The following is a 26,674-nucleotide window of genomic DNA, read 5'->3' as shown; positions in this document are numbered from 1 at the left end:
TATACAGTATATCTTAGAGGAAATTTTCACTTTAGTATAAATGGAATTGTTTCACCTTTCTACTGTTAATAAAAGACTATGCTGTGACTAAACCTTTTCTGCGGAGCCTATCTAAAAAGTATATTTCTTGTAGTGGATTATGTGGGGTAAAAAGATTATGCTTTGTAGTTTTGATATATATTGCCAAATTGCCTTCCAGAGATGTTGTAAGTTTTTTCTTCATACTCAACAGCAAATAAGGGTGGTCACAAAGTCTGTAAGCAGAGTTGAATTATAAACACTGAATGGACTATTTCTTTTACACAGAATATTTAGTGATGTTACATGTATTTAATCTGTCCTTGTTAACAGTGCACTAACACTACATCCTTGCAGACTTGGTGCATTTTCTCAACTCTTGTTGATTGTCAATTTGTTAGTTTAAAAGTGATGTCTGTAGTTCTCTCATTCCTCTTATGAGTGAGATTTATTTAGTATCTTTTTAGCCATTTGTACCTACTCATGATATTTTAGCTCTTCTGATGATAAACCATGGCATAGACAATTGGTGCTCCTCACCATGCTGTGTGTGTGTGTGTGTGTGTGTGTGTGTGTGTGATGTGTCCCTGGAGGTTTTCCTAAGCATTATTGTCTTCCTTCCTGTGTAATTCATGTCTGGTATCTGTATAGCAAAGGTGTTTATGACCTTAGAGAGAAGTTGATTATCTTGCTTAATTTAACAGATTTTTATGTATTTGTGCTGTATATAGGCTATGTATTTTCTTTAAAATTTGTTCTATTTGGAGACAGATTCATCTCTATGAAACATGAATTGAAATGAAAAAGTTGCTTATTTTAGTTACCTTTTTTCTCCCCAATTAGTTGGTGACAAAGTTCCTGCTGATATAAGATTAACATCTATCAAATCTACGACTCTAAGAGTTGACCAGTCCATTCTCACAGGTAAGTACTATTTAGTTGGAAAGTCCCTAAATGTTGAAGTCCCTGTTCAGACCCCTTGCTGAGTCAGTCAGCTCCTGCCTCCACTGTCCCTTTATGAGGTTTCATCTTAATCCTCTCCAAGATATTTATTTCTTAATGCTATAGAAATCAGGCTTTTTTTTTTTTCTTTCCTCAGTGTATCAGATTTAAAGGTATTTTAAAAACAAACTTGGCTTTCATCCCATAAAACCTCTTTTAATTTTATAAAAAATTATCTTTCACCAAAAATCTATTGTGTTTAATTTCTTAAAAAAAAAAAAGTTACAAATTCCTACATTAGTAGAGGTAATAATATTAAGGTTGTTGCCTGTTCTGTGGAAAACGAATTAATTATTTAGTTCCATCCCCGGGCAGGAGAAAGTTTCCAGAGCTGTAATTTTTTTCATTGGAGGGATGCTAATCTTGCATCTAACATATTTTGCAATGATCAAATGTACAATTAACAAAAGTTAGCACCCCCCAAAATGGTGACTGTTTTACTGCCCAAAGTTTGCACACTTAGATTTGAGATTGGAAGATTTTTCCAGTTTTGTTTGATAAAGGCAGTGTTAGGGTGGAGGGTTCTTAGTCACTGGAAGTAAGGTGATCAGAAGATTAACTTAAACACAATACTAACCTGAACTAAATAGAGTAAATAGAAAATCCAAAGGTAATCAAGATTTATCTGATTTTCAGTTTTGAAAAGCAGCTGAAGTCCTAGGAGGTAGTGCTCTGAGTAAACTGGGCTCTTTTATTGTTTTCTCTATGAATAGCTAGCTTAGTTACTGAAACTCCCTAGCAGCAACAAGCTAAAAGCTGATTGAGCCATAAAATGTTGGGAAACTGATTAGGTGTGGTGCATATAAGATTTTCATAGTGTGCCTACAGAAATAATTAGCTTTTAAACTTTTCATGAAATTTCTACAGTGGTTTATGTTAAACATTTCGTAGTTTCGGGCTAGATTGAGGAACCAGGTTTGTTTCAGATATGGAGAGTGGAGTTGGCTACCTAAAATTTAAATGAACAGCTGGAGCCATATTTCAAATCACTCAGACCAACCCCAATTATATATTTCATAAGTGATGTTAAGTAAAGTTGAAACCAAGCTCAACAGGACATTGTAAAAGTTCTAAGAGAAGTAGTCCTTTATATTCCATGTGGTGTTTTTAGTACAACTGCTGGTCGTTTCTCAGTTTTGTTTTCCTGAAACAATGTCTGATCACTCATCACCAATACAGATATTTCTTTCTTTTTTTTTTTTTTTTAAGATTTTATTTATTCATGAGAGAGAGAGGCAGAGACATAGGCAAAGAGAGAAGCAGACTCCATGTAGGGAGCCCAGCGTGGGACTCGATCCCGGGATTCCAGGATCACGCCCTGAGCTGAAGGCAGGCACTCAACCACTGAGCCACCCATGTGTCCCTCAAGTATATTTATTCTTAACACAATGAACGTACTAGATACATTATACATATAATGAGGAGCATCTATTGGGAAGCCTGTTTTTGTTCATTAATGCCAGACATGAGAAATGAAAATACTGCTTTAGAAATATCTGCACCGGGACACCTGGGTGGCTCAGCGGTTGAGCGCCTGCCTTTGGCTCAGGGCGTGACCCTTGAGTCCCACATCGGGCTCCCTGCGTGGAGCCTGCTTCTCCCTCTGCCTGTGTCTCTGCCTCTCTCTCTCTGTTTCTCATAAAACCTTAAAAAAAAAAAAGGAATAAATATACTTGGACCTTTTTTTGAAGTGTTAGTGTGTATATGTAAGTTTACAACAAGTAAGTATAAATGTATATTCACAATATTAGAGTATAAAGTTGATACCTGAAAATAAACCAGATTTGAATAGTTACTCTGGGAAATAAAGGCAGTTGACTGGAATTTTATTTCAAAATTAAGTTTAAAAAACAATTAAGTTTATTTTGAAATTGTATTGATTTTAATCCTGACATTCTTTGCTCTGAAATTAGTTTCTATTTCTGAATTTTACTAGTTTTCTCCTTTGAGCTAATTGGATCTTTTATCTCATTTCCTGAGAGTGGTAGTAGTATGAGTTGGATGAAGGGCCAGGCTCTAGGTGTGAATTGCTGAATTGCACAGACCTAACCATCCCTTCTTACAACCTGCTTAGGTGAGTCTGTGTCTGTCATCAAGCACACTGACCCGGTCCCAGACCCACGGGCTGTCAATCAAGATAAAAAGAATATGCTCTTTTCTGTAAGTACTTACATCAAATGCATTTTTATTGGGAGACATTCTCAGAGTTTAAAATCTGCAGGGTTTTAAGTTTGTTTATTTTTAGGTAATCTCTACATTCAGTGTGGGGCTTGAACTCTACAACCCCAACCTTTGAATCAAGTGCCCCGATGTCAGTTGTTTTAATTAGCAGGTTTTTGAGGAGGAATAAAAGATTAGGTCAAAAAAAAAAAAAGATTAGGTCAAACATCTTTAAATTTTTTATCTATAAATCTAGAAAACTAGATTTGTGTGGGAAAGGCTTATTAGCCTATAAAAGATGTCTAAATGATGTGGATAATACCTGTATGTAGTTCATAATAAAAAGGTGTGTGTTTAGAGAGAGACCAAATGAGGTATACCATTAATAATCGGTGAGTCAGGATGAAAAGTAAAATGGGTGTTCATTGTACTACTTCAGTTTCTCTCTTAAAACTTTTTGAAATAAAAAAGTTGAGAAATTTATAGATTTTGCTTGTTTGGTTCTTGTTTTTTAAGATTTTACTTATTTGAGGGATCCCTGGGTGGCGCAGCGGTTTGGCGCCTGCCTTTGGCCCAGGGCGCGATCCTGGAGACCCGGGATCAAATCCCATATCGGGCTCCCGGTGCATGGAGCCTGCTTCTCCCTCTGCCTGTGTCTCTGCCTCTCTCTCTCTCTCTCTCTGTGACTATCATAAAATAAAAAAATAAAAAAAAAATTAAAAAAAAAAAAAAGATTTTACTTATTTGAGAGAGCACAGGAGCAAGGGGGGAGGGGCAGAGAGAGGGAGAAGCAGGCTCTTGACAGGATGAGTTCAATACCAGGATCCCGGGATCACATCCAAGGCCGAAGGCAAACGCTTAACCATCTGAACCACTCAGGCACCCTGCTTGTTTGGTATTTAAAATGATATTTCAAGTGGTAGGTTTTTGTGGGTTAGTGTGGGAGCCTAACCTCTCATAGTAATAAGCAAAGTGCTCTAGAATTACTTTGGAAATAATGAAATTATATCATGCCAGCACTAGGAATTAAAGTGGGATGGAAAGAGTAGTGCATTTACTTGATTTCCTTGATTTTTTTTTTTCTTTGAATACTGATGCTTGAGTTAAGATCCTCAAGGTAGCTCATGGTACTGGTTCCCCTGCTTATTGTGGGTGATCAGAGTAGACGGGTTGAACTGTTGGAGCCAGCAGTAGAGAATGCTCAGGGTTGAGGGTCTGTATGGAGTTCAAAAAATCAGGAACACAGAAGGGTTAGAGCACTGTTCAAGCCCAAAGTTAGTCTGCAAGCCACTTTCAGAATTGTGAATAGAGATTCCAGGGAGATCAGGGTAGAGCTGCTCTGGGTGAGTGGGGACCACATGAAATGAGAGTCAAAGAGAACTAAACCATGCCACCTGAATTATCAAAGTCGGATGGCTGATTCTCTGAATAGCAGCCTGTAGGAAGCCCAATAGAATACAAAAGAGTCTGGGTGCTCTGGTCAAAACCCACACGAATCTGAGTTTGCTAGTCAGTGTTTATTTAAGTTGGGTGTGGTGTTAATCATATAACCAGTTTTCTCTACTTCTGTCGTAGGGTACAAACATTGCTGCTGGCAAAGCCATGGGAGTGGTAGTGGCAACTGGAGTGAACACAGAAATTGGCAAGATCCGGGATGAAATGGTAGCAACAGAGCAGGAGAGAACCCCCCTCCAGCAGAAACTAGATGAGTTTGGGGAACAGCTTTCCAAAGTCATCTCCCTGATTTGCATCGCAGTGTGGATCATAAACATTGGGCACTTCAATGACCCAGTTCATGGAGGCTCCTGGATCAGAGGTGCTATTTACTACTTCAAAATTGCAGTGGCCCTGGCTGTGGCAGCCATTCCTGAAGGTCTGCCTGCTGTCATCACCACCTGCCTGGCTCTTGGAACTCGCAGAATGGCTAAGAAAAATGCCATTGTTCGAAGCCTCCCTTCTGTGGAAACCCTAGGTTGTACTTCTGTTATCTGCTCAGACAAGACTGGTACACTGACAACGAACCAGATGTCTGTGTGCAGGGTAAGTGCGAATGACTTAATAAGACTTTGCTGGTGATGGTTATTGGTTCATCCTAAGAATATGCCCTTATGCTATCAAAACCTTAGATTTGTAATTTGATACCTTTTTAAGTGCTTTAAAAAAATAAGTTGTAAAAAAAAAAAATAGGTTGTGTGTCTACCCTGAGCCCAAGGTAATCTAGTGCCCCAGAGGAATTAGCTAATTTCTAAAGTTAATTTGTGAAATAAGGGGTATCTGCGTGGTTGTTATGCTTATATTGGGGAAGGTGACTAGGCAGTCTGCAAACGTGTTAGGTGACTATGCTCCTTTTGTATTCCTGCTCCTCTGTCCCTGAGTGCATGTATGTTACTGGATCAGCCTTAAAGGAAGAGAATCCTATAGAACAGCTAGTTCTCTGCCTACCTGCCTAGCTAAACTTGTAACTGGTATTTCCATTGAATGAGACATGCTTTCTTGAAAGGTAAATAATTGTCTTTAACTTGCCTTGTGGTGGGGGTCCCTGGGTGGCTCAGAGGTTTGGCACCTGCCTTCGGCCCAGGGCGTGATCCTGGACTCCTGGGATTGAGTCCCACGTCGGGCTCCTTGCATGGAGCCTGCTTCTCCTTCTGCCTGTGTCTCTGCCAATCTCTCTCTCTCTCTCTCTCTCTCTCTCTCTCTCTCTCTCATGAATAAATGAATAATTTTTTTTTACTTACGTTTTTTAATCTTTAAAAAATAATAATAACAACTTGCCTTGTGGTATGGGTTCATCCTTCCTTCCTTAGGTTGTTTTGACCATCATTTAGGGGATAACATAAGAAACTATTTAAACTTTCCCTTAGTACTGGGTGTTATTCTATATGTTGGCAAATTGAACACCAATAAAAATAAATTTATAAAAAAATAAACTTACCCGTAGAAAAGTAGTAACTACAGAAACACTGATATGTCTGGATTACGGTCTTTTCAACCACTTTGTACAAGTCAAAGTATAATTTTCCAGAAGGTACACAACTCATAAAAATATTGAGTGAACATTGATCAAAGATTCTGTTTGGGTTGTCAAATAATGAGGAAATCAGTAAAACTGGTTATAAGAGCAGTTGAGGGAAGTACTCAATATCAGTGTTGTAGAATTGCTGTATATTAGATTGCAAAGAGGTTAATATCCAATAAGGCAGTAAAACTCAGGTTATCTTTCCTACAGGACACATCCACAACTTCATGTAACATGAGCTTTTAATAGTAAATAGCACAGTGGGGGATACCTGGGTGGCTCAGTGGTTGAGTGTCTGCCATTGGCTCAGGGTGTGATCCAGGGTTCTGGGGTCAAATCCTGCATTGAGCTCCCCGCAGATAGCCTGCTTCCCCTTCTGCCTATGTCTCTGTTCTGTGGGTCTCTCATGAATAAATTAATTAAATCTTGAGGATCCCTGGGTGGCTCAGCAGTTTGGCGCCTGCCTTCAGCCCAGGGTGTGATCCTGGGGTCCTGGGATCAAGTCCCACATCGGGCTTCCTGCATGGAGCCTGGTTCTCCCTCTGCCTGTGTCTCTGCCTCTTTCTCTCTCCTCTCTCTGTATTCTCATGAATGAATAAATAAAATCTTTAATAAAATAAAATAAATATAAATAAAATAAATAAAATCTTTAACACAGTGGAACAGGCTATATTTTTCTAGAATACTACATCTTTGAGTGAGCCTGTTAAAGGAATGCTTCTGAATGACATTAAAGGGACATGTGGACATCCTCTTAGCCTTAGCTCTAGGTTTCGAATATTTTTTCACATTAGAATTTGATTTTCTTTTAATAGTTAAACCCTCTGAATCTTTATCTTGGTAAATTGAAACTCACTATGATTTTTAGATACATAATCCCCAGTCCCTACCCCCACCCCCAAAAAAACACTGTAGTAGTCCAGCTCCCGACCTAGAATGAACAGACAGGTGTTTTGTCTCTTAAGTGGTAAGCTGCTAGTCTGTACTAGGTGTCACCAGAAGTGTAGGGTTTGACTTGGCTACCTAAGTTTTCATTCCTTGGAACCAAAAAAGGTTGCATAAATTTGGCTAATAGCTAGTTGGCAACTAATTTCAAACTGTGGCAGCAAATCAGATTTCAAACTAAGAATAAAACAGAGTCCGCAGTAAAAAATTTTTGTTTTTATATTTTTCCTTAACTGGTTTGATTTAAGATGTTTTCTTCTATGAAACCGCCTAGCCTGCCTCTTTGTTCTGTTCTCCCTCTGATAGAAAGCTGATGCTAATCAGTATTCTCCAGGAGGTTTCTTGCAGTGGGTTGCATAACTGCCCTTGACCTAGGAATACTTTCATCATGCAATTCCTAAATGGTTTACTTGCTCACAATCTAAAATGCCTATGTGCATTCAGATTTACTTAATGTGGATTAGAATTCTGAATGTCTTAGAATATGTTGGACTTTGATATAAACCTAGAATTTCACTTTTGGGGGATCCCTGGGTGGCTCAGCGGTTTAGCCCCTGCCTTCAGCCCAGGGCGTGATCCTGGAGTCCCAGGATCAAGTCCCACATCAGGCTCCCTGCATGGTGCCTGCTTCTTCCTCTCCCTGTGTCTCTGCCCCCCCCCCTCCCGTGTCTCTCATGAATAAATAAGTAAAATCTTTTTTAAAACGGGGGGGGGGGGTAATATAGAGTTCACTTTTTTTTTTTATAGAGTTTCACTTTTTATAAACCATATCATTAAATGGCATGACAGGGGCTGCCCAGCTGGCTCAGCGGTTTAGCACCGCCTTTATAGCCCAGGGCCTGATGCTGGAGACCCAGGATCAAGTCCCGCATCGGGCTCCCTGCATGGAAAAAACTAAGGCCCTAAGAAGTTAAGTGATATACCTGAGGGTCATGCAACTTCTAATAAAAGGCTAAAATTGGATTTTCTTATGGGAAAGATTGATAGTTAAGCCCAGTCCTCTCTCTTCCACTTAATAATTATATAACCTTGAGCACATGCTTTAACCTCTCTGGTCCTTTGTTCCTCTTCTGTAAAATGTCAAACATCTTTGGAAGGAGCCATTTGACAAGCTTCCTTTTTTAGGTGTTGTATCTGTTAGAAAAAATGTAGGCGTCACTGATCTTGCTGCATGTGACCTTGGACATGAATCTTTTCCTCATTTGACACCGGTTGTGTATGTTTGAACTAGAACCTTTTTTATCAGGTGTCATCACAGTTTTAAATCCCATTATATACTTTTTTAAAAAGACATTTTGTATGTCTTGTTCATGGCCTTAGTTCTGTTCCAGGGTTGATTTGTATCTAAGTATACTTTTGAAATGAAGCTTTTTGGGCAACTGGCTAGCTCAGTCAGAGCATGCAACTCTTGATCTCAGACTGTGAGTTCAAGCCCCATGTTGGGTGTAGAGGTTCCTTTTTTTTTTTCAAGATTTTATTTAATTAAGAGAAAGAGAGTAGACAGAAGTAGGGAGGAGAGGGAGAAGCAGGCTTTCCCAGAGCAGGGAGCTCAACGTGAGGCTCGACCCCAGGACCCTAGGATCATGACATGAGCCAGAGGCAGACACTTAACTGACTCAGCCACCCAGGTGCCCCATAGAGATTACTTATTAAAAAAAAAAAAAATGAAACTTTTTGGGGACACCTGGGTGGCTCAGTTGGTTAACTATCCGACTCTTGATTTTGGCTGTGGTCATGATCTCAGGATTGTGAGATATCCTAGCTTCCAGCTGGGCTCTACTTCTGCCCCTCAACCCCTGCCTCCTAAAAAAATATATGAAGTTTTGGAATTTAAAAGTTAGTGAGGGCAGCCTGAGTGGCTCAGCGGTTTAGCGCCGCCTTCAGCCCAGGGTGTGATCCTGGAGTCCCGGGATCGAGTCCCACGTCAGGCTCCCTGCAAGGCGGCTGCTTCTCCCTCTGCCTGTGTCTCTGCCTCTCTCTCTCTATGTGTCTCTCATGAATGAATAAATAAATAAATATTTTTTTAAAATAAAAATAAATAAAAGTGATATATATATATATATAGCGTATTTGTGAGGCCCAAAAAAAGTTATTTTGAAATAAGATAACTGATTTTGTTACTGAATAGGAGTTGAGATGCTCTGAAAAATATGTTTTAAATTTTTAATTTTTAAAGCATTACATGGCTCTTTTTAACTTGAGTTTGATGTTTTTTAATTTATTGTAGAATGGTTTGATCATATCCTTAATTGTTCATATTTCAGAGGGATTTTGATGTGATAAAATATAGTTAAAAGGCATTTTGTGTTTTATGAGGTTTTATAGTTTCAGTTTGCATAAAAACACAAATTTAAATCTGAGTCTTCTAAAGTGGGCTTCTGAATTATGATTGAAAAGCAAACCAAGGGGAAAAAAAAAACCTTGTCTTTAAGAAACTAGCTCATGTCACTTTATTCTATAAAATTAACAGTCCTTTTCTAAGTGTGCTTCTGTGTGTTTTGTCTTGGTAACATGACAGCTCTGCAGCCTCCTGACTGTATACATGGGGTTATGGACCTTCATAGAAAATGAGCTATTGCCACAATAAAAATAAGTGGGAAGGAGGAGAGAAGTAATTTGTCTTATTTTACTCAGTGAGTGTTTATGCAGCTCTGAAATGTGAGTTTATTCTTCCCAGGCTTTTACTATTAGCTCTCAGGCAGGACTACCTAATACTACTTTCTCAGCCAGCCTTTTGAAATTTGGAATTCTGAGCACTCTGAAGAGTGCTACTGTGTCTATGGAATTGACTGCCCCAGAGTTCTCATAACTCACGTGTCATGGGGGTTCTGTGTTCTGTGTCTTTGGTGCCCTTTCTGCTGCTTATTCAGCACATTAGTGATGCTGTTTCTCAGACTCTTGGATGGATGCGGGAGGCGATCTTAACTATTTGAGTCTGGTTGGAATAAGGGACAGCACTTCTGATGCTGAGCTTCAATTCATGAGGTTTGTTAAGATTGTTTTCCTCAAAGAGGAATGCTTTTTGTCAGAGCAAAGATGATTTTTTTTTCTTCCATATTTTTATACCCTTTGAACACTCGTGCCTTTGTTCTGTAGATGTTCATTCTGGACAGAGTTGAAGGTGATAGCTGCTCCCTTAATGAGTTTACCATTACTGGATCAACATATGCACCTATTGGAGAAGTGTGAGTACACCTGCCTAATCATTTAAAGGATCCATTGTGGCACTTTGGTACTTTATAGATTGGCAGTGTATCTACAGATTTTTCTGAATGTGGCTCATGTTAGTTACTAGAGTAGTACTTTTTTTAATGCACACTTTGAAAAAGAAAACAGGGTATAAGTCCTACTTTTTTCATTTTTATTTAGCTCATCTGTGGAGCCCAGTTTTTCAAGGGGTGTTTCTGTTTGTTTTGTATTGATACTTATGGTGGAAGAATTTAATTAAGAACTTCTGGACTTTACTGATTGCTTCTTGATATCAAAGACACATTCTTTTATTGTCTCTAGTAGCATCAGATTTCTAAGAGCCATCACTCAAGTTCTTTGAAATATTTGCCAGGCTGTTGTCCACAAAACTATATAGCATAATGAAGTAAAAATCAATAGAGATGACCACACTGTGTTCTAAAAGTGTTTTCTTTTGATAGGCATAAAGATGATAAACCAGTGAAATGTCATCAATATGATGGTCTTGTGGAACTGGCAACCATCTGTGCTCTTTGTAATGATTCTGCATTGGATTACAATGAGGTAAGGCTCCGTATAAATGGGAAAGTAGACCTAGCGGTTCTAGTTCAAGGGTGGGGTGGGTGGAATGAAAATCCAGCCTTCCTTCCTCCCTTTGGAAAGTAAAGGTTCCTGGTTTTATTTCCTCTTTCCATTTTATCCAAGTCAGTGTGACCTAGCCAAAGAAAGCTGAGAGCCTTTCCTATGTCCTCTGACTGCTCACTGTAGTCCTTTTCCTAAGAACCAGAGTGTATGCAGTGCATTCTGCTTTGGTATGGCTACTGTACACGAAGAAAACCTAGGAAAGGGCATGTCTTCCCGAAAGTATAGGGTATTTGTCTATTGTTTTTGCGGGGAGTTTTATTTGTTTGTTTAAGATGAGGACTGTTATGTCCTTAATAAACTGAGGGTTAGAGGGTTGTTTTGATGATGACAATAAAATTTAGCCAACAGAAATCCTCTTTCCCTTCTTTTTTACTTATATAATAATATGCTGGCTTCTATCTAAAAGATAAGGCAGTCCCCAGCAGAACCCTGGCGTGAACTCTGTAAAATGGTAACACACACTGCCACATGCTCTTTGTAAGCTCTGTTTGAATTAATATTGTGACTAGTGGCTTCTCATAGTTAAAGGAAATAAAAAGCCTAGTTATAGGGGCACCTGGGTGACTCAGTGTTTGAGCATCTGCCTTTGGCTCAGGTTGTGATCCTGGGGTCCTGGGATCAAGTCCCACATCAGGCTCCCCAGAGTGTCTGCTTCTCCCTCTGCCTATGTCTCTGCCTTTCTCTCGTCTCTCATGAATAAATGAATAAAATCTATAACAGAATGACTTAGTTATATTAGAATAAGATAATGTGCTTGGAGTATATTTTTAAGTATGTGTCCTGTGTTCCAGAGTCAGATAAAAATGGCCCCTAGAAGAATGATGTAGTGAAGGAGAAAGTTGTCCTCTGATGGGAAGTCTTTATTAATGAAAACCTTATTTACTACTTTTACACTTTCTATGCTTTTAACCAATACAGGCGAAGGGTGTGTATGAAAAAGTTGGAGAAGCTACAGAGACTGCTCTCACATGCCTAGTAGAGAAGATGAATGTATTTGATACCGAATTGAAGGGTCTTTCTAAAATAGAGCGAGCAAATGCCTGCAACTCGGTCAGTATTTAAGCTTGGTATATTGTCCATGCTGCCCCTTCTTGCTACCCCCTCTCGTAGACAGCTAAGATACATGTACCTGATCTCCTTAAACTTGTGGCATATCCTTCCTCACATTCACTCTCAGGTCAAATGATTTGGCTATCTAAAAAAAATAGGAGGGATCACTAGATATTTTCCAACACAATTATCCGTGCCCCCAAGGTCTGCCTTCTCAGAGCTCCCAGTGTGGGAGCACACGGTCCTTGCTCCCAGCAGAGCCAGGCTGCTCCTTGCACAGTGAGAGCCCCACCCTCTCTCCTATACTCTCACTCCCAGATCTTTATCAGCACAGGATGAATAGTAGTATGGTTTTTATCGTAAAACTTTCTTTTGACCTTATTTCCCCCTTTAGCACCCTGCTTTTCTAGTAAAATTTCTCAAAGCAGCCATCTTAACGTATTCTCTTGTTTCACTTTTCCTGTTTTCTCAAACCCATTCCACTGGAGCTATTTAAGCATTTGGGTGAACACACCAAGTCTCAGGCTGTGAAAGGGGCTTCAAGACCAGCCAGTCCAGTCCGGCACTTACAGGCAGGAAAAGTGAGGCCTTCTGTGACTTTGTGCAGTCTCCCAGGGTGAGGCAGAATTAGACTTATGCTCTAGTACCCTTTTTTGCATCATTTGTCTCCTTTATAATAACCATCCTGAGGATGCAAAACTCACACCACAATTAAGGATATAGATTTCCACTAAGTGTGTCAACTCACAGCTCACAACTAGCGATCATAGTCACTAGGGCCTGGGGCGGGTCCTATGGCATCTTGCTCCAAAAAAGGTGTCTTCCATAACACAAGAGAAGTCCAGTCCACTTGTCTCTGAGAGAGCTCACCTCCTGACGTCAGCCTGGGGTTGGGTGGTGGGCCTGGCAAAGCCACACTGCCTGAATGCTCTGTTATTAGTTGGTGTGACTAAGTCCCTCAGAGGCAGCTTTAGCTTCACAGAGACTGAGGATTAGAATTGTTTGATTCTAGATCTATAACTACTTGATGAAGGGAAACAAGTAGTATCATGGAGCTTGAAAGTGGTACGTTAACTGTTAGAATGACCACAAATAAGGGTATGGCTCTCTGTTCTCTCATCTGCAGACTAATAAGCATTTTCTTGCTCCATGGCTGCCTTTGCCTCATTTTTTGTCTGCAGCAGAGGGGGTGGTGTGTATGTCAGAAACGATGGTCATGGAGCTCCTTCACTGAAAGTTCCCAGACCTGATCCCATGCCAATCCCCAGCCCCCAGAAAGGAGAAGTGTGTTAAAGGTGAAATGGGGGCAGCCCAGTGGCTCAGTGGTTTATTGCCACCTCCAGCCCAGGGCCTGATCCTGGAGACCAGGGATCAAGTCTCATGTTGGGCTTCCTACATGGAGCCTGCTTCTCCCTCTGCCTCTCTCTCTGTGTGTGTGTGTGTCTCATGAATAAATAAATAAAATCTTAAAAAATAAATAAATAAAGGTGAAATGGGCCTAGTGAACCATCTGGAAATAACTCATGCTCTGGACCATGCTAATACTGGAAGAAACGGCTTTGTGTCCGTGCCCGTCCCTCATATATCTGGTACCTGCCTGGGTCCACACCTTAGAATCTCTACATGTTCCTTCAGTCTTCCTAGAGCATTTGGTACAACAAATGCTGGAAACTAAACACATAATATATGCAGTTGAGGTGATGCAGAATTCAGTAATGGTGTTTTTTTTTGTTTGTTTGGTTGGTTTTTTGTTTGTTTGTTTGTTTGTTTTGCTTGAGGCCGCTCTGGCAAGAGGGTGGCTATAGTCCGTCCACCCACCCTGGCACAGAAGCCACAGACATCAGTCCACTCATCACTGCCCACACTGGATGTGGGGGTTCTTGGGGATTTCTGCAGCTGTCATTAGCTTAATGTCTGAGTGGGAGGTAGGAGAAGATCAGGGTAATTCAAATAAAGGCAGAAAACCATAAATCATTTCAGTGGATATAGAGAAGCCATCTGATAAAACTTCTGTTCATGATGAGAATTCTGCAAATTTCACCTTCAAGCTGATGGTGCATTTACACACAGCCTATAGTAATGTCATACTTAATAGCAACAGAAAAAGTTCTACTTTCCTTGTAGAAAGTACTCTATTCAGTATTGTACTGGCAGCTCCAGTCCATGCAGTAAGGCCAGAAAAGTCAAAAGTATAAAAATCAGAAACCAGAAGTATACACCGTAGGTAACTTGGTTGTATACACGATGCAGATCCGACAACGTCTCAATCTGAAGGGTACTTTATAGTCCTCATTTACCCAAGCTGTTGCTCTCTCCATCCCTGAAACATTCCCTCCCGGGCCCTCTGCAGACTCCCTTGGCTGAATTGTCCATCTCCCACCAGGGGTAGGGAGACCCCAGGGCCCATCCTCCACCTTCCCTGTGTGCAGTTAACTCCCATGAGGTCTTTGGTCACCGTGCTAGAGTGAAGAGTGGTGGCCGCTGGCTCCCTGAAGCTCTTCAGAATAAAGAAAACAGCAGCTCTTCCAGGTGCTTAGTAGCCACACTGGACAGCCACATGAGCAGCTCTGATCGAACATTCCCACCATGGTGGGAACTTCAGCAGTGCTCTGGACCACCTATTTCTGCCCCTAGTGGCCATCACTTCTTGGATTATTTGTACTAAGTGGTGTTCCTTATCCCCTGCTAGCTAATTCTTAATGCAACTGCCAGACCTTGAAACCTCCCTTGTCTTCTTCCATTTTCATTTGTTATTAAATGTCATGAAGTGATTCTTAACATTCTATAACCAGTTTCTCACCTTTTTCTTGTAAGTTTTTCTAGCTGCTCAGCATGGAGGCTCCTTGAGCACGCCAGGTCATGCCAGCCTGTACCTCTGTGCTCTTGGCTCAAATAGCCCTCCTGTTTTTACTCCTGTTTCTTCTGACCATTTCTGTAAAATTGCAACCTGAACATACAAATTTTCCATCCACCCTCCCTGCCTTATTAAAAAAAAATTTTTTTTTCGGGCAGCCCCAGTGGTGCAGCGGTTTAGCACTGCCTGCAGCCCGGGTGTGATCTTGGAGACCCGGGATTGAGTCTGTCCGGCTCCCTGCATGGAGCCTGCTTCTCTCTCTCTCTCTCTCTCTCTCTCTCTCTCTCTCTCTCTCTCTCTCTGTCTCTATGAAGAAATAAGCAAAAAATCTTTAAAAAAAATTTTCCCCCCATAGCACTTTGTTTACATTCTAGTGCGTCTTTCCCAAACTAGAGGGCATGTGTAAGCTTAAGGAGGAGGAGAATTCCACTTGTTTTGTTCATTGTCTATTGCTAAATCCCCAGTGCCTGTCAGGTAGTAGTTGCTTAGTGAATATTTGTTGAACAAACCAGAAATACACAGAAACGGGCATCTAGTAGCATTCCACGTTTGTTGTCTTATAGGTCATTAAGCAGTTGATGAAAAAGGAATTTACTTTGGAGTTTTCACGTGATAGAAAATCAATGTCAGTTTATTGTACACCAAACAAACCAAGCCGGACTTCGATGAGCAAAATGTTTGTGAAGGCAAGTACGGCACATTGCAGTTGTGATATTCTCACCAGGATTAACATCCTGGGTGAGCCCAGTAAATAAGATTGTTGACCTCAGTCTGTAACATTTCCAGGGGGCTCCTGAAGGTGTCATTGACAGGTGCACCCACATTCGAGTTGGAAGTACTAAAGTCCCTATGACCCCAGGCGTCAAACAGAAGGTCATGTCTGTCATTCGGGAATGGGGTAGCGGCAGCGACACACTGCGGTGCCTGGCCCTGGCCACCCACGACAACCCGCTGAGAAGAGAAGAAATGAACCTCGAGGACTCTGCCAACTTTATTAAATATGAGGTTAGCTGATGCAAAGTTTCTTCCCCCACGCCCTGCACATTCATTGTGTTCAAACAGTGCTCCTTCAGTAAAAGGTCAAATGAGTCTTGCTTTTGCCAAGAAAAAGGTGTGGTTATTTGTTTTTCTGCAGGTCAGATGCATCACCATTCCAATTTAGCTTGCTGCTTCCAACACGTGCAGTTAACAGTTTAACACAGGTCTCTTACCTTCAGGGTGGAACCCTTTAGACTTGAGCTAAAGAAACTTATAAAGCCTATTCTGCAATTCCCATGTAAATGAAGATGTTTTTTAAATTGGGAATGTTTTTTAAACATTTGTTAGTTATTAAAGGTCAAAATATCCAAGTTGAGAGATTCCTCCTTATCTGCTCATAGGATTCCTTCCTCCCAGGTATGTGCCTTCCTGAAGCACTGGCTGGAAGGAGTAAGGCTAATTTTGGCACTTGGGCCACTAGAGTGGCCACCACCAGAGTGCTCTTAGTCCTTGGTAGGTGTTTTTCCTGATTTCAAAGGAGGATTGTCACCAGAGGTAAAGGATGATTTGGTCACAAGAATGCAGTATTCATCCTTTCCAATTAATTGGAATTCATATTCATACTATTCCTCAGTGGATTTATATCTGTATGAATTTTAATCTTAGAGAAGAGTCACCATTACATAATTTATCATAAGAAGACCCAGAGAGCTTTCCTCTTAGTGTGTGACTGGCCATTGTTGACACTAAGGAAAAGACTGGAATATCCTGTTTAAGCGCAAGGTGATTCTTTTGCTGTAGACCAATCTGACTTTCGTTGGATGCGTGGGCATGCTGGATCCTCCAAGAATTGAAGTGGCCTCCTCTGTGAAGCTGTGCCGGCAAGCAGGCATCCGAGTCATTATGATCACGGGAGACAACAAGGGCACGGCGGTGGCCATCTGTCGGCGCATTGGCATCTTTGGACAGGACGAAGATGTGACGTCAAAGGCTTTTACAGGCCGGGAGTTTGATGAGCTCAGTCCTTCAGCCCAGAGGGATGCCTGCTTGAATGCCCGCTGTTTCGCTCGAGTCGAACCTTCCCACAAGTCAAAAATTGTAGAATTCCTTCAGTCTTTTGATGAGATTACAGCCATGGTGAGTACCTTTGGGCTCACACTACAGAGATACAGCACATTGTGATTTTTGACTGTTAAATTTTTAGTACCAGCTCCCAGATTTGGAATATCCTGATTTTGGTCACAATCAGGGCTCTTTGTCTAGGGTTCTATTGACCCATAGTTGGCATGCTGTGTGTTACCTGCAGGGAAGGCTCTAAAGATGTAGAAGTGTGCCTTCTGAGTCATTTGTGGAGAAATACATGGTGGCACCCAGTCTTTGTCTTGATTAAAGTATACAGTTTTCTCAAAATTAAGAGTAGAACTCATTTGTTTTCTATCACCCTATCTTCAGAAAACCCTACCTGAAATTAGATGGTACTGGTCAAGCATTAAAGCTGCCTGTTGGTGGGGCATTTCTAGTATTTTTCCTCTAGTGTGATTCTTCACCCAGACACATTCATGTTTTGTAATATTTGCTTTCTGTTTGTAAAACCTTAAGAAAAAAAGATGTTACTTGAAAGCAGATATTACAGATACACTTCCTTCCTCTTCTCCTCTCCCAGAGGGAACCACTGTTCTGAATTCAATGTTGGGTGTTTAATAAGCTTAAAAAACACCCATGGAAATGATAGCTTTGTAGACAGTATTTAGTATTTTTACATGTTTGTGACCTTTGTAAATGGCATGTTATGGTTTCCACCTTTTTGCAGTCTACACCTATTCTGAGATTTCTCTGGGTGGATGCGAGTGCTGCATCGTAACTGCCATGTCGGTGGTTTTGAGTTTTGTTTTGTTTGGTAAAAACAAATAAGTCTTCTTTGTTTCATTTCCCAGGTTAAGAGTGTTTTGTGATGCCACTTTGTAAAAATGATAGTTCACTATGTCTGTGCCCAGAGGCCCCCAGCTCCATTCCTACCCCTTGCTTCAAGATGGCTGAGCCTTTTTCAGGGATGTGTGTGTGAGGTGGCAGCAGATGTGTGTAAACCACTTCTCATGTTCCTTTTCAGACTGGGGATGGTGTGAATGATGCTCCTGCCCTGAAGAAATCGGAGATCGGCATTGCCATGGGCTCGGGCACAGCAGTGGCTAAAACTGCCTCTGAAATGGTCCTAGCAGATGACAACTTCTCCACCATCGTGGCTGCTGTCGAGGAGGGGCGGGCAATCTACAACAATATGAAGCAGTTTATCCGCTACCTCATCTCATCAAATGTGGGGGAGGTTGTCTGGTGGGTCCCTGTGAAAGATCCCTTGTAGTCCTTGGTCTAAAATCAGGCCTTGGGATGACCAGTTTTTCAGATTATTGTTCATATGGCAGCAGCTTTGGTCTTTGGTGGGAAGGTAGAGGTTCTTCCCACCCTTGAGAGGGCTGTCCTACAGCTACTCTGATGTGTAAAGGATGCTCTCAAACATAGAAATGAGTTTAACTATATAAAGTAACATAAAATTCTTGGTTTTCTAACATTTTACTTTAACTCGAAATTAGGACAAATGTTTTATGGTGGCCAGAAAGTAAGTTCAAGCAGTCACTGTTACTGTCCATTGATTTTTATTTTTTATTTTTATTTTTTTTATGGATATGAAGAATGTGCTAATGCTATATAAGTTGCCAAAATAATCTGGGGTCTCTTTCTTTGGGTGGAAACAGTATTTTCCTGACGGCAGCCCTTGGATTCCCTGAGGCTTTAATTCCTGTCCAGCTGCTCTGGGTCAATCTGGTGACAGATGGCCTGCCTGCCACTGCCCTGGGGTTTAACCCTCCTGATCTAGACATCATGAACAAACCACCCCGGAACCCGAAGGAACCTCTGATCAGTGGATGGCTCTTTTTCCGTTACCTGGCCATTGGCTGTGAGTACAGTTTTTATATTGTGTTTTGTTTTGTTAAGATTTTTATTTATTTATTCATGAGAGAGACAGAAGCAGAGACATAGGCAGAGGGAGAAGTGGGCTCACTCTGGAGAGCCGGATGCGGGATTTGATCCCAGGACCCGAGATCACAACCTGAGTCAAAGGCAGATGCTCAACCACTGAGCCACCCAGGTGCCCCTATATCATTGATTTAAAAAAAAAAAAAAAGTTCATGAGCCAAGATGTTGTAAATTCATCCCTTAAAACCACTTTTGTATCCCTGTATTATGTTAGCAAAAAATGGAGTTTAATAAACCATATACCACTTTACAGGAAAATTAGTTGTTTTAGTTATCCTTGTCATTCCTTAGGCTGTTACGAGATTTTGAGATTTAACCTAAAGGGCAAAGGGATACAGGGGTGAGTCGGGGTCAGGCCTTACATCACCAAGCTATGAAACTAAGCTGCATTCCTCTTAAGTAGAGCAGGGAGATGTGTGTTCATCTGCAGTGCTTGGGAAACACACGGGAGCCCCAGCCACAGGTCAGGTTCTATATACGCCATTCTCTGTAGACCTTGTGCTCCTGTCCCAGCTGTGGGTTCTTATCCTCACTTTAGAGCATAGGAAATGAGGCCCAGAGAATTAAAATAACTGCCCTGGGGTTCTATAGGAAGGTGGGTTGTTTTGTTTGTTTTATTTAATATGTTCATAGGATTTAAAATTCCAAAAGCACTCTGTGGCATAAAGTGAGAAGGTTCGCAGCCAGTACTTCCCCTCCAACACTGAATTTCACTTGTACCCTCTGGAAATATTCAAGCAAATAGATCTATTCTATACACTTACTTTCCTAAGTATTGGTGTGCTATACATACATGTATGCTGAGCCCTATCTTTTTGTATTTCTTCCTATTTTGAGGGAATTGCCATGTCATTGTCTCTATAGCTGCCCTCAGCTGCCTCCTGTTCTTTTGTAATTGCCGAGTTGGAGTGTGAACACCTGCATTTTGGTAGATGCTACCCACACTGGGACCATCTTTGTGGTGTCAAGTCCCTGTGTTCTCTACTGCCCTGTTGCTCTGTGATAAACTTGATCAAATCAAAACTAATTGGTTAGGGAGCAGTGGGTGCGATGGTTCCACAGTCGGCTTCGGGCTCTGGCATGTTGTTTGCGTGCTGCAATAACTGCTCTGGTGGCATTTCCACAAAAAGGATCTGCCAGGCCTTTGATGGAGCAGATAAGGGTATAACTGGGGGCATCATTTTCCCTGAGTCATGGGTGGTGTGGTCTGGTCCTCCAGCACAGCAAGGTGCTCTGTGAAGGACATGTCCCTACAGCCTTAAAGTGTTAGCCCCCAGGTAGTGGGGAGGGGCCTGGCTAGCGTAAAGATCCAGCCAGTTCCCATAGGGGCTTTTTCTCCCAAATGCTGGAAGAAAAGTTGCGTAGTTTTTCTGTACTGCAGACACCCCTCCTTGCAAACCCTCCATCTAGCTGCTTTGGCTAATGTGAGTGAGCAGTTGCTAGTGGCAGCGGCAGACTCTCCTGTACCATGGACGTACCAGATCTCCTCTCTGCTGGAGAGTGGCCCCCAAGGTGGCACATGCAGTGAGAGCTGTGGGCTGTAGACCCCGCCTGTGTCTCTTTCCAGGTTATGTTGGCGCTGCTACCGTGGGTGCTGCTGCATGGTGGTTCATTGCTGCCGACGGAGGACCAAGAGTGTCCTTCTACCAGCTGGTATGTGTCTGCCTTTTTTCTATCTTAGAGGCAAAGTGTTACAAGGTTGTCTTTGTGCTTTTTGTGGTTAGGTGCCTACCAAATAATCCTAATACTCAAAATAATAAGCAATTGCATCCAAAATTATTCTGAAGGACCAGGGCTTCTCCGGGAGATGGGGTGAGACCTTGTGTGGGTCTGTGTTCTGGGCTTCCTGTGGAACAGGCCATGGACCTTGGAAATGTACTTGACTCATCAGGAACTTAATTGGGCATTTGTTGCAGAGCCACTTCCTACAGTGTAAAGATGACAACCCGGACTTTGAAGGAGTGGATTGTGCAATCTTTGAATCCCCGTACCCGATGACAATGGCGCTGTCTGTTCTAGTAACCATAGAGATGTGTAATGCCCTCAACAGGTCAGTGAGTCTTCAACAAGCTGGGGCAAGAGCTCCGCCAGCTAGCGCACTGGGGAACTGGGTGTCGTGGTTTATAGATGATTGCAGAGAAGCTCCTCCCTCCCAGAAAGAAAGAAAGAACAAGCAGCACCAGTTTTAAAAGCTTCAGTCGTCATCACCTCCAGGAAGTAGTGGGAGTGCTTAACCACATGTTCCTTATGAGACAGTGGGGGCCAAAAATAGGGCCTTCAGTGCCCACAGGGAAGGCACTCTTGCCTTTCAGCAGCAAGACAAATGGTATCAGCCAATTAAGCCAGTGATAAAAATGGAAATTTTGAAATAGCGTCAGCGTCAAGGGCAATTGAGAGCAGCTTTGAGTCCATTGAAATGGAGTCTGCTGTGCTGAAGCCTAGATTTTAAATTGGAAGTTTGTCCTACATCTAAACATTCTTCCTTTAACTTTGTCACAGTAGAAACTTCACTCAGTAGAATTAGGTCAGTGGGCAATGCCAGATTAGCTGTTGCCTTGTTGAACATCATTCAAAACAGTTTTGGGCACTCGTGACAAAGGCCTTTGCCTTCTGGGTCTGCACATCTCATGTACCTCTCTTTGTCCTGCAGCTTGTCTGAAAACCAGTCCCTGCTGAGGATGCCCCCCTGGGAGAACATCTGGCTGGTGGGCTCTATCTGCCTGTCCATGTCGCTCCACTTCCTCATCCTTTACGTGGAACCTTTGCCAGTAAGCGGTCAGGGGCCACAACTGAGGCCGGGGCCTAACTACCTGTCCCACAAGTCTGGGAGCTTGACAGAGCTTTTTTTGTGTTTTAGCTTATTTTCCAGATCACACCGTTGAATTTGACCCAGTGGCTGATGGTGCTGAAAATCTCCTTGCCTGTGATTCTAATGGACGAGACACTCAAGTTTGTGGCCCGCAACTACCTGGAACCTGGTAAAGAGTGTGTGCAGCCTGCCACCAAATCCTGCTCGTTCTCGGCATGCACCGATGGGATTTCCTGGCCATTTGTGCTGCTCATAATGCCGCTGGTGATCTGGGTCTATAGCACAGACACTAACTTTAGCGATATGTTCTGGTCTTGACTGACAGTTTTACATAAAGAAGATGTTTAACTTAATCAATTAATTTTTTTATTGTTTAAAGCAACTGTCTATTTCTGCTGAATTTTCACATGAACATATTGGCTGGTGAAGGAGATTTCATACTCTAGATTTTTTGTTTTGCTTTTCTGACTCCAGTGGGGCAAGATTTTCCTTTTTTATACACATAATTAAAGTGTCCATTGACATGTACAGAGAACTAACACTATTTTATGCAAATATTTTTTTGTAGATGAAAAAGCATGTACAGTGTTCTGTTTAATACTCATCCTTGTATAAAAAAAATAGTTGAGCCAGCAGACATTGTCAGCAAATTAATTGGCAGCAGATTTTAGGAAATGAATGTGTGTGTTTTTTTTTTTCTAAAACTAAATAGCATGTATTGTGTCTTTTGCATGATCATCTGGATTTAATCTGAGATCACAGTCTAATTTTTATTCATAAGCCAATTTTTCTGCACTGGGCAGAGTACTGCTACCTCAGTCAGTATTTTTTGGTTTGCCACCCCCTCACCCCCCCAGCCCCTGTTCACTCCCACCCCCACCCTCCCACCCTGCTCGGCTGCTTCTCCTGTAGGGTTCCGATGGTTCTGTTTACATCAGTCTTAACAAGAGGTATGCCTGTTCTCGCTTGTGCAGAAAACATTGTTCCAGATTCAATTGACTGGGTTCATGTCCCCCCATGTAGTTTTTAAGGTTATTTATTTAAATGTCTAATGTATTTTATTGTAACAGACATTGTTTTGCCAACATTGCCTATTTCAGTGGCACTTCACAATCTAGTTTAAAAAGGAAAATAAAACATTTTAAATGGACAGAAAAATAACTGTCTTGTTTTTAACTTTTAAGTGGCTTAGCTTGAACTATCAGATGTGTTCAATTTTCTCTTAAGTTCTTATCTCAGAACTTGAGTTTTACTGTGCTCGAGGGGAAGGTGAATTGTGTTCTGCTGCATAGGTAGCTGTAGGAATTAATGTGTAGGTGCCTGTTGTCACCCATGATACTTTTTTTGCAAGTTTCTGCTGGCCTGTTTTAGCCTGGTGTAGAGAACATAAGGGTGTGTGTGTGTGTGTGTGTGTGTGTGTGTGTGTGTGTGTGTGTACGTGTGTGTGTTTTTGTAAAAATCTGTAAATAGCACATGACCAAATGAACATATTGTATAGAACTATTTTTATTTGAATGTGGCACTAATGAACACCATGGTTACTATGATAAATGTTTGTGCATGTTCGAGATCAGTCTTACCAACAGTGTGTAAGTCATTAACTGTCCTAACTATGGTGTTTTCCTCCAATGCCTTCCAACATCCATCAACTAACGTGAGTATTCCCTAGAATCCTGACGCTTTAGCCTAAAAGTGACTGCCACCGAGTGAGCTAGCTGTGTGACACTAATGAAAAAGCCCCTTGTGTCATGCACTGCTGTGCTCTGTGGCTGTCTCCGAGAGCAGCAAGCATATGATGTGTGGTACCTGTGTACACGTGGGGTGGGTTAGCTGACCCGAGGTGTGATGCCTTTAGACTCCATGGATAGGGACTCAGCCGGATGTTGATGAGGGCCTGGTAAGAGAGAAAACTTGTTTTGCTTTGGTCCAGCTGACAGGCTGAGGGAATGCTGCCTTTGCTAATGCCAAGATGAGGATTCTCAAAAACTTGTGGTTCTTTGGTGTTTACTAGCTACAAGGACTCATCCCAAACCTTGCTACTTTATTCAATAAAAAGTAAAATCCTAGTGAAAGCAAATAATTGAACCAGCGATTTCCTACATCCATAAGTTTGTCCCAAATAGGCTTTTTTCACCTTTTGGGTCCTGTCTTTTGCATCTGAGACTTACTTGTCTTCTCTTTCTCCAGGGTACATTATAGCCCAGTTATTAGGGCATGGCTCTGCTAGCAGCCAACCAACCTAGTCATGAGCCAGAGTGAAGGAGGCCTAGGCAGCAGCTCCTTCCCTGTGGGGTCTGTTTTTGTGAAGGGACTGGGGCCACCCCTAAGGTGTGATAGAAAGACTCGGTGTTTGGGGAAAAGTTCATGGGTATCAAGCAGGGCAGGGGGCTGTAAGTCCCAGCCTGACTCCCTGAGGCCACTGAGGAAGGGGGGCTGGTTTGTTAGGCAGAGAACATAGCAGGGAGGAGGGTTGGTTTTGCTGGTTTTGGCATTAAAAAGATGCGGGTTGAGTGACAAATGCAAGACATGCACGTTGACTGCAAACCAAGGCAGGATGTCGAGCTCCCAGGTGTGCTGTTCAGTGGAAACCAGACTTACCCAACAGTCCGTTCCTCATTCAGTTCCTTGATGCCTCAACAAAACAAGCTGAATGTGGTTTGCTGCTGTTGGAGACACACAAGGCCCTAGAGCCTGAATCGGTTGTTGTCTGTGGCTTCCCATCTTCAGGCCCACAGAGGTGGCTTGGGTACCTAATGCCTTCAGCCCGGGCAGCTGGGAGCACCCCCTTGTCGGTTCTGCTGAGAAACATGTCCCCTTGAGCACCTCACGGCAACCATACTGTTGTGGACACAAGCCTGGCCTCAGGCCTCCTGCACTGAGGGCCACGTGCCCAGACCCTCACCCGGCACCTGCAGGAAGGCACAGGCAGCCTCTGCTTTTGCCACCATCAGGACTAGACAGGGCAGTGTCCTTTACAGACTTTACCAAAACCTGTTCGTGTTCCTGCTGATGGGCAGGTAGGCCTCGCACAGCTTTTTCGATAGGACTTTCCTAGAAGACGGTGATCTTCCCTGTCCCCCCCCGCTGGGAGCCTGCTCCACCACTCATTCAGCATCTGCACAGTGCAGGTGACCTGTTCCTGCAGAGCGAGCTGCCTGAGCTCCCAGCCAAGCAGGGCAAGTGCCAGCCTCCCCCACAAACAGCTGCTACCACATCACCCTCAAACCTCGGGGCCTGAATGTCCTTGAGGTGGCAGACGTCAGGAATAGAAGACCACAAGCATTAGCTCAGTGTCCTACCACCCAGAGCCGGAGCGGTCTGCGGTGTCTACGTCATCTGTTGCCTTTTTAATGTAACCACCAGTTTTGCCAAAGCCCCCACCATGCAGCTAACAGCGACGGTAATCCCCAGCCTTTCCTCTTCAAAGAGGGTGGTGATGAGAGCAGCTCCTCTTCTAGGACTGGGCAGGGCTAGCCCCCTGGGAGGGAGGGGGGGAGGGAAGGGAGAGGGAGGAGCCAGAGGCTTCACACTCTGCCACACTGCTCACCTCTCCTTCACCTTCCTTACCATCTGCACTGCTAACCAAGAACTTTCCCTCCTCTTGCCCATCTCCCTGCCATTACATCTGAAGCAATTATGTGTCTGCCTAGTGGGGTTCTGTGAGCCACGGTGGCCTTTGCTCTCTAGCTGGATGACACGAAGGGTCTGTTGCCAAGCCAGTACTTCTAGCTGCTATGCTATGTAGGCAGTCCCTCAGGGACAGTTAATCAGAAATGCTGGTCTTGAATCTTACCAGATCAAACTGTATATTCCTTCTCACTATTCCTTGTCACTATTGATCTTAAATAGTTAATTCTAACATTTCTTCCCCGTAATTCATAAAGCTGATTTCCTCTCTCTTTCCTTTTCAGCAATACTGGAGTAACTGCTTCCTAAACCATTTTGCAGAAATATAAGGGTGTTCGGTTGCGTGCATGTGCGTTTTTAGCAACACATCTACCAGCCCTCTGCATGATTGATGTTGGGGGAAAAAGAAAAGTAGAAAAAAAGTCCCCAACTCATTGTGTGTTATGTGGAGGAAACGTGTATTACCAATGGGTTTAGCTTTTAAATCAAAATAATAATTACAAATGTACAACTTAGCTTAATGAATCAGAAAGCCTCTCCAGAGAACTTTGGTTTCTTTGCTGCAAGAAGAATGAGGTTCCAAAACCTTATCTAAGAACTTAGAAGCCATCAGCCAAGTCTCCGTGTTTCTCTGTGCAAAATGTCATATAAATGTACAATATTCAATTGTAATGCATGCCTTTGGTTGTAAGTAGCCAGATTTCTCTATGGTGTCATTTAAACATGCTACTTTTTAATTGGCCCTGTACAGTTTGCTTATTTATAAATTTATTGAAAACACTACAGGTGTTGAAAGGTTAGAATGTAGGCCTCCAGTTCATAACTTCAGTTATTTTTTTTTGAGTGTGCAAACAGCTATTTTGCACTGTATTAAATGTAACTTATTTAATGAAATCAGAAGCAGTAGACAGATGTTGGTGCAATACGATATTGTGATGCATTTATCTTAATAAAATGCTAAACGTCAGTTTATCACAAGCATGTTTGACTTTAGACTGTAAATAGAGATCAGTTGTCTATTTCTGTGCTGGTAACAAGCATTGCATAGACATGGTTTCAGGTAAATAAATCTATTCTACGATAAGCTCACAGTGTGGTGCTGACTGTTCTCCGGTGGGAGGAATGGGTGAAGGGCACTGAGGGCCTCCAGCCCTATACCCTAAAGGGTTTTGCTTTCTGGTGGGGGAAGGTCTTAGACTTGACATTCTGGGGAAGAGGTCTGCTCATGTGTCACATGATCTGTAAAAATAGTCTGCCCCCAAGTATAGGGAAAACTGTCTTGTCATTGGGGTTTTCAGAGAAATTCAGATGATTTTAAAAGTAGTCAGCAGCTTGGTTACACCAGTGGAAA

The 26,674-nt window shown here is 42.3% G+C and overlaps 1 protein-coding gene across 2 annotated transcripts in view; it reads left to right on the top strand.

The window, feature by feature from the left end:
• The window catches only part of ATP2A2 (ATPase sarcoplasmic/endoplasmic reticulum Ca2+ transporting 2), a 60,833-nt gene extending 34,421 nt beyond the window's left edge, over window positions 1-26,412 (top strand). The window contains exons 6-21 of one of the 2 annotated variants that reach the window (XR_008664118.1): window positions 862-942; window positions 3,095-3,180; window positions 4,756-5,220; window positions 10,238-10,326; window positions 10,792-10,894; window positions 11,894-12,025; window positions 15,443-15,565; window positions 15,666-15,884; window positions 16,659-16,994; window positions 17,965-18,185; window positions 18,605-18,807; window positions 20,455-20,540; window positions 20,804-20,937; window positions 21,538-21,655; window positions 21,745-23,350; window positions 25,608-26,412. Coding sequence is in view for 1 of the 2 variants with exons in the window: in XM_055322906.1 (XP_055178881.1) it covers window positions 862-942; window positions 3,095-3,180; window positions 4,756-5,220; window positions 10,238-10,326; window positions 10,792-10,894; window positions 11,894-12,025; window positions 15,443-15,565; window positions 15,666-15,884; window positions 16,659-16,994; window positions 17,965-18,185; window positions 18,605-18,807; window positions 20,455-20,540; window positions 20,804-20,937; window positions 21,538-21,655; window positions 21,745-21,865; window positions 25,608-25,621 (2,531 nt within the window). In the remaining variant the exon portion in view is untranslated. The remainder of the gene's footprint in view (window positions 1-861; window positions 943-3,094; window positions 3,181-4,755; window positions 5,221-10,237; window positions 10,327-10,791; window positions 10,895-11,893; window positions 12,026-15,442; window positions 15,566-15,665; window positions 15,885-16,658; window positions 16,995-17,964; window positions 18,186-18,604; window positions 18,808-20,454; window positions 20,541-20,803; window positions 20,938-21,537; window positions 21,656-21,744; window positions 23,351-25,607) is intronic. The other variant, XM_055322906.1, reaches the window with a different exon arrangement.
• Window positions 26,413-26,674: the final 262 nt, after the last annotated feature.

The sequence above is a fragment of the Nyctereutes procyonoides genome, unplaced genomic scaffold (genome assembly GCF_905146905.1).
Source record: "Nyctereutes procyonoides isolate TBG_1078 unplaced genomic scaffold, NYPRO_anot_genome, whole genome shotgun sequence".
NCBI classification, from domain to species: Eukaryota; Metazoa; Chordata; class Mammalia; order Carnivora; family Canidae; genus Nyctereutes; species Nyctereutes procyonoides.
This window is presented reverse-complemented; position numbering and strand designations above follow the sequence as displayed.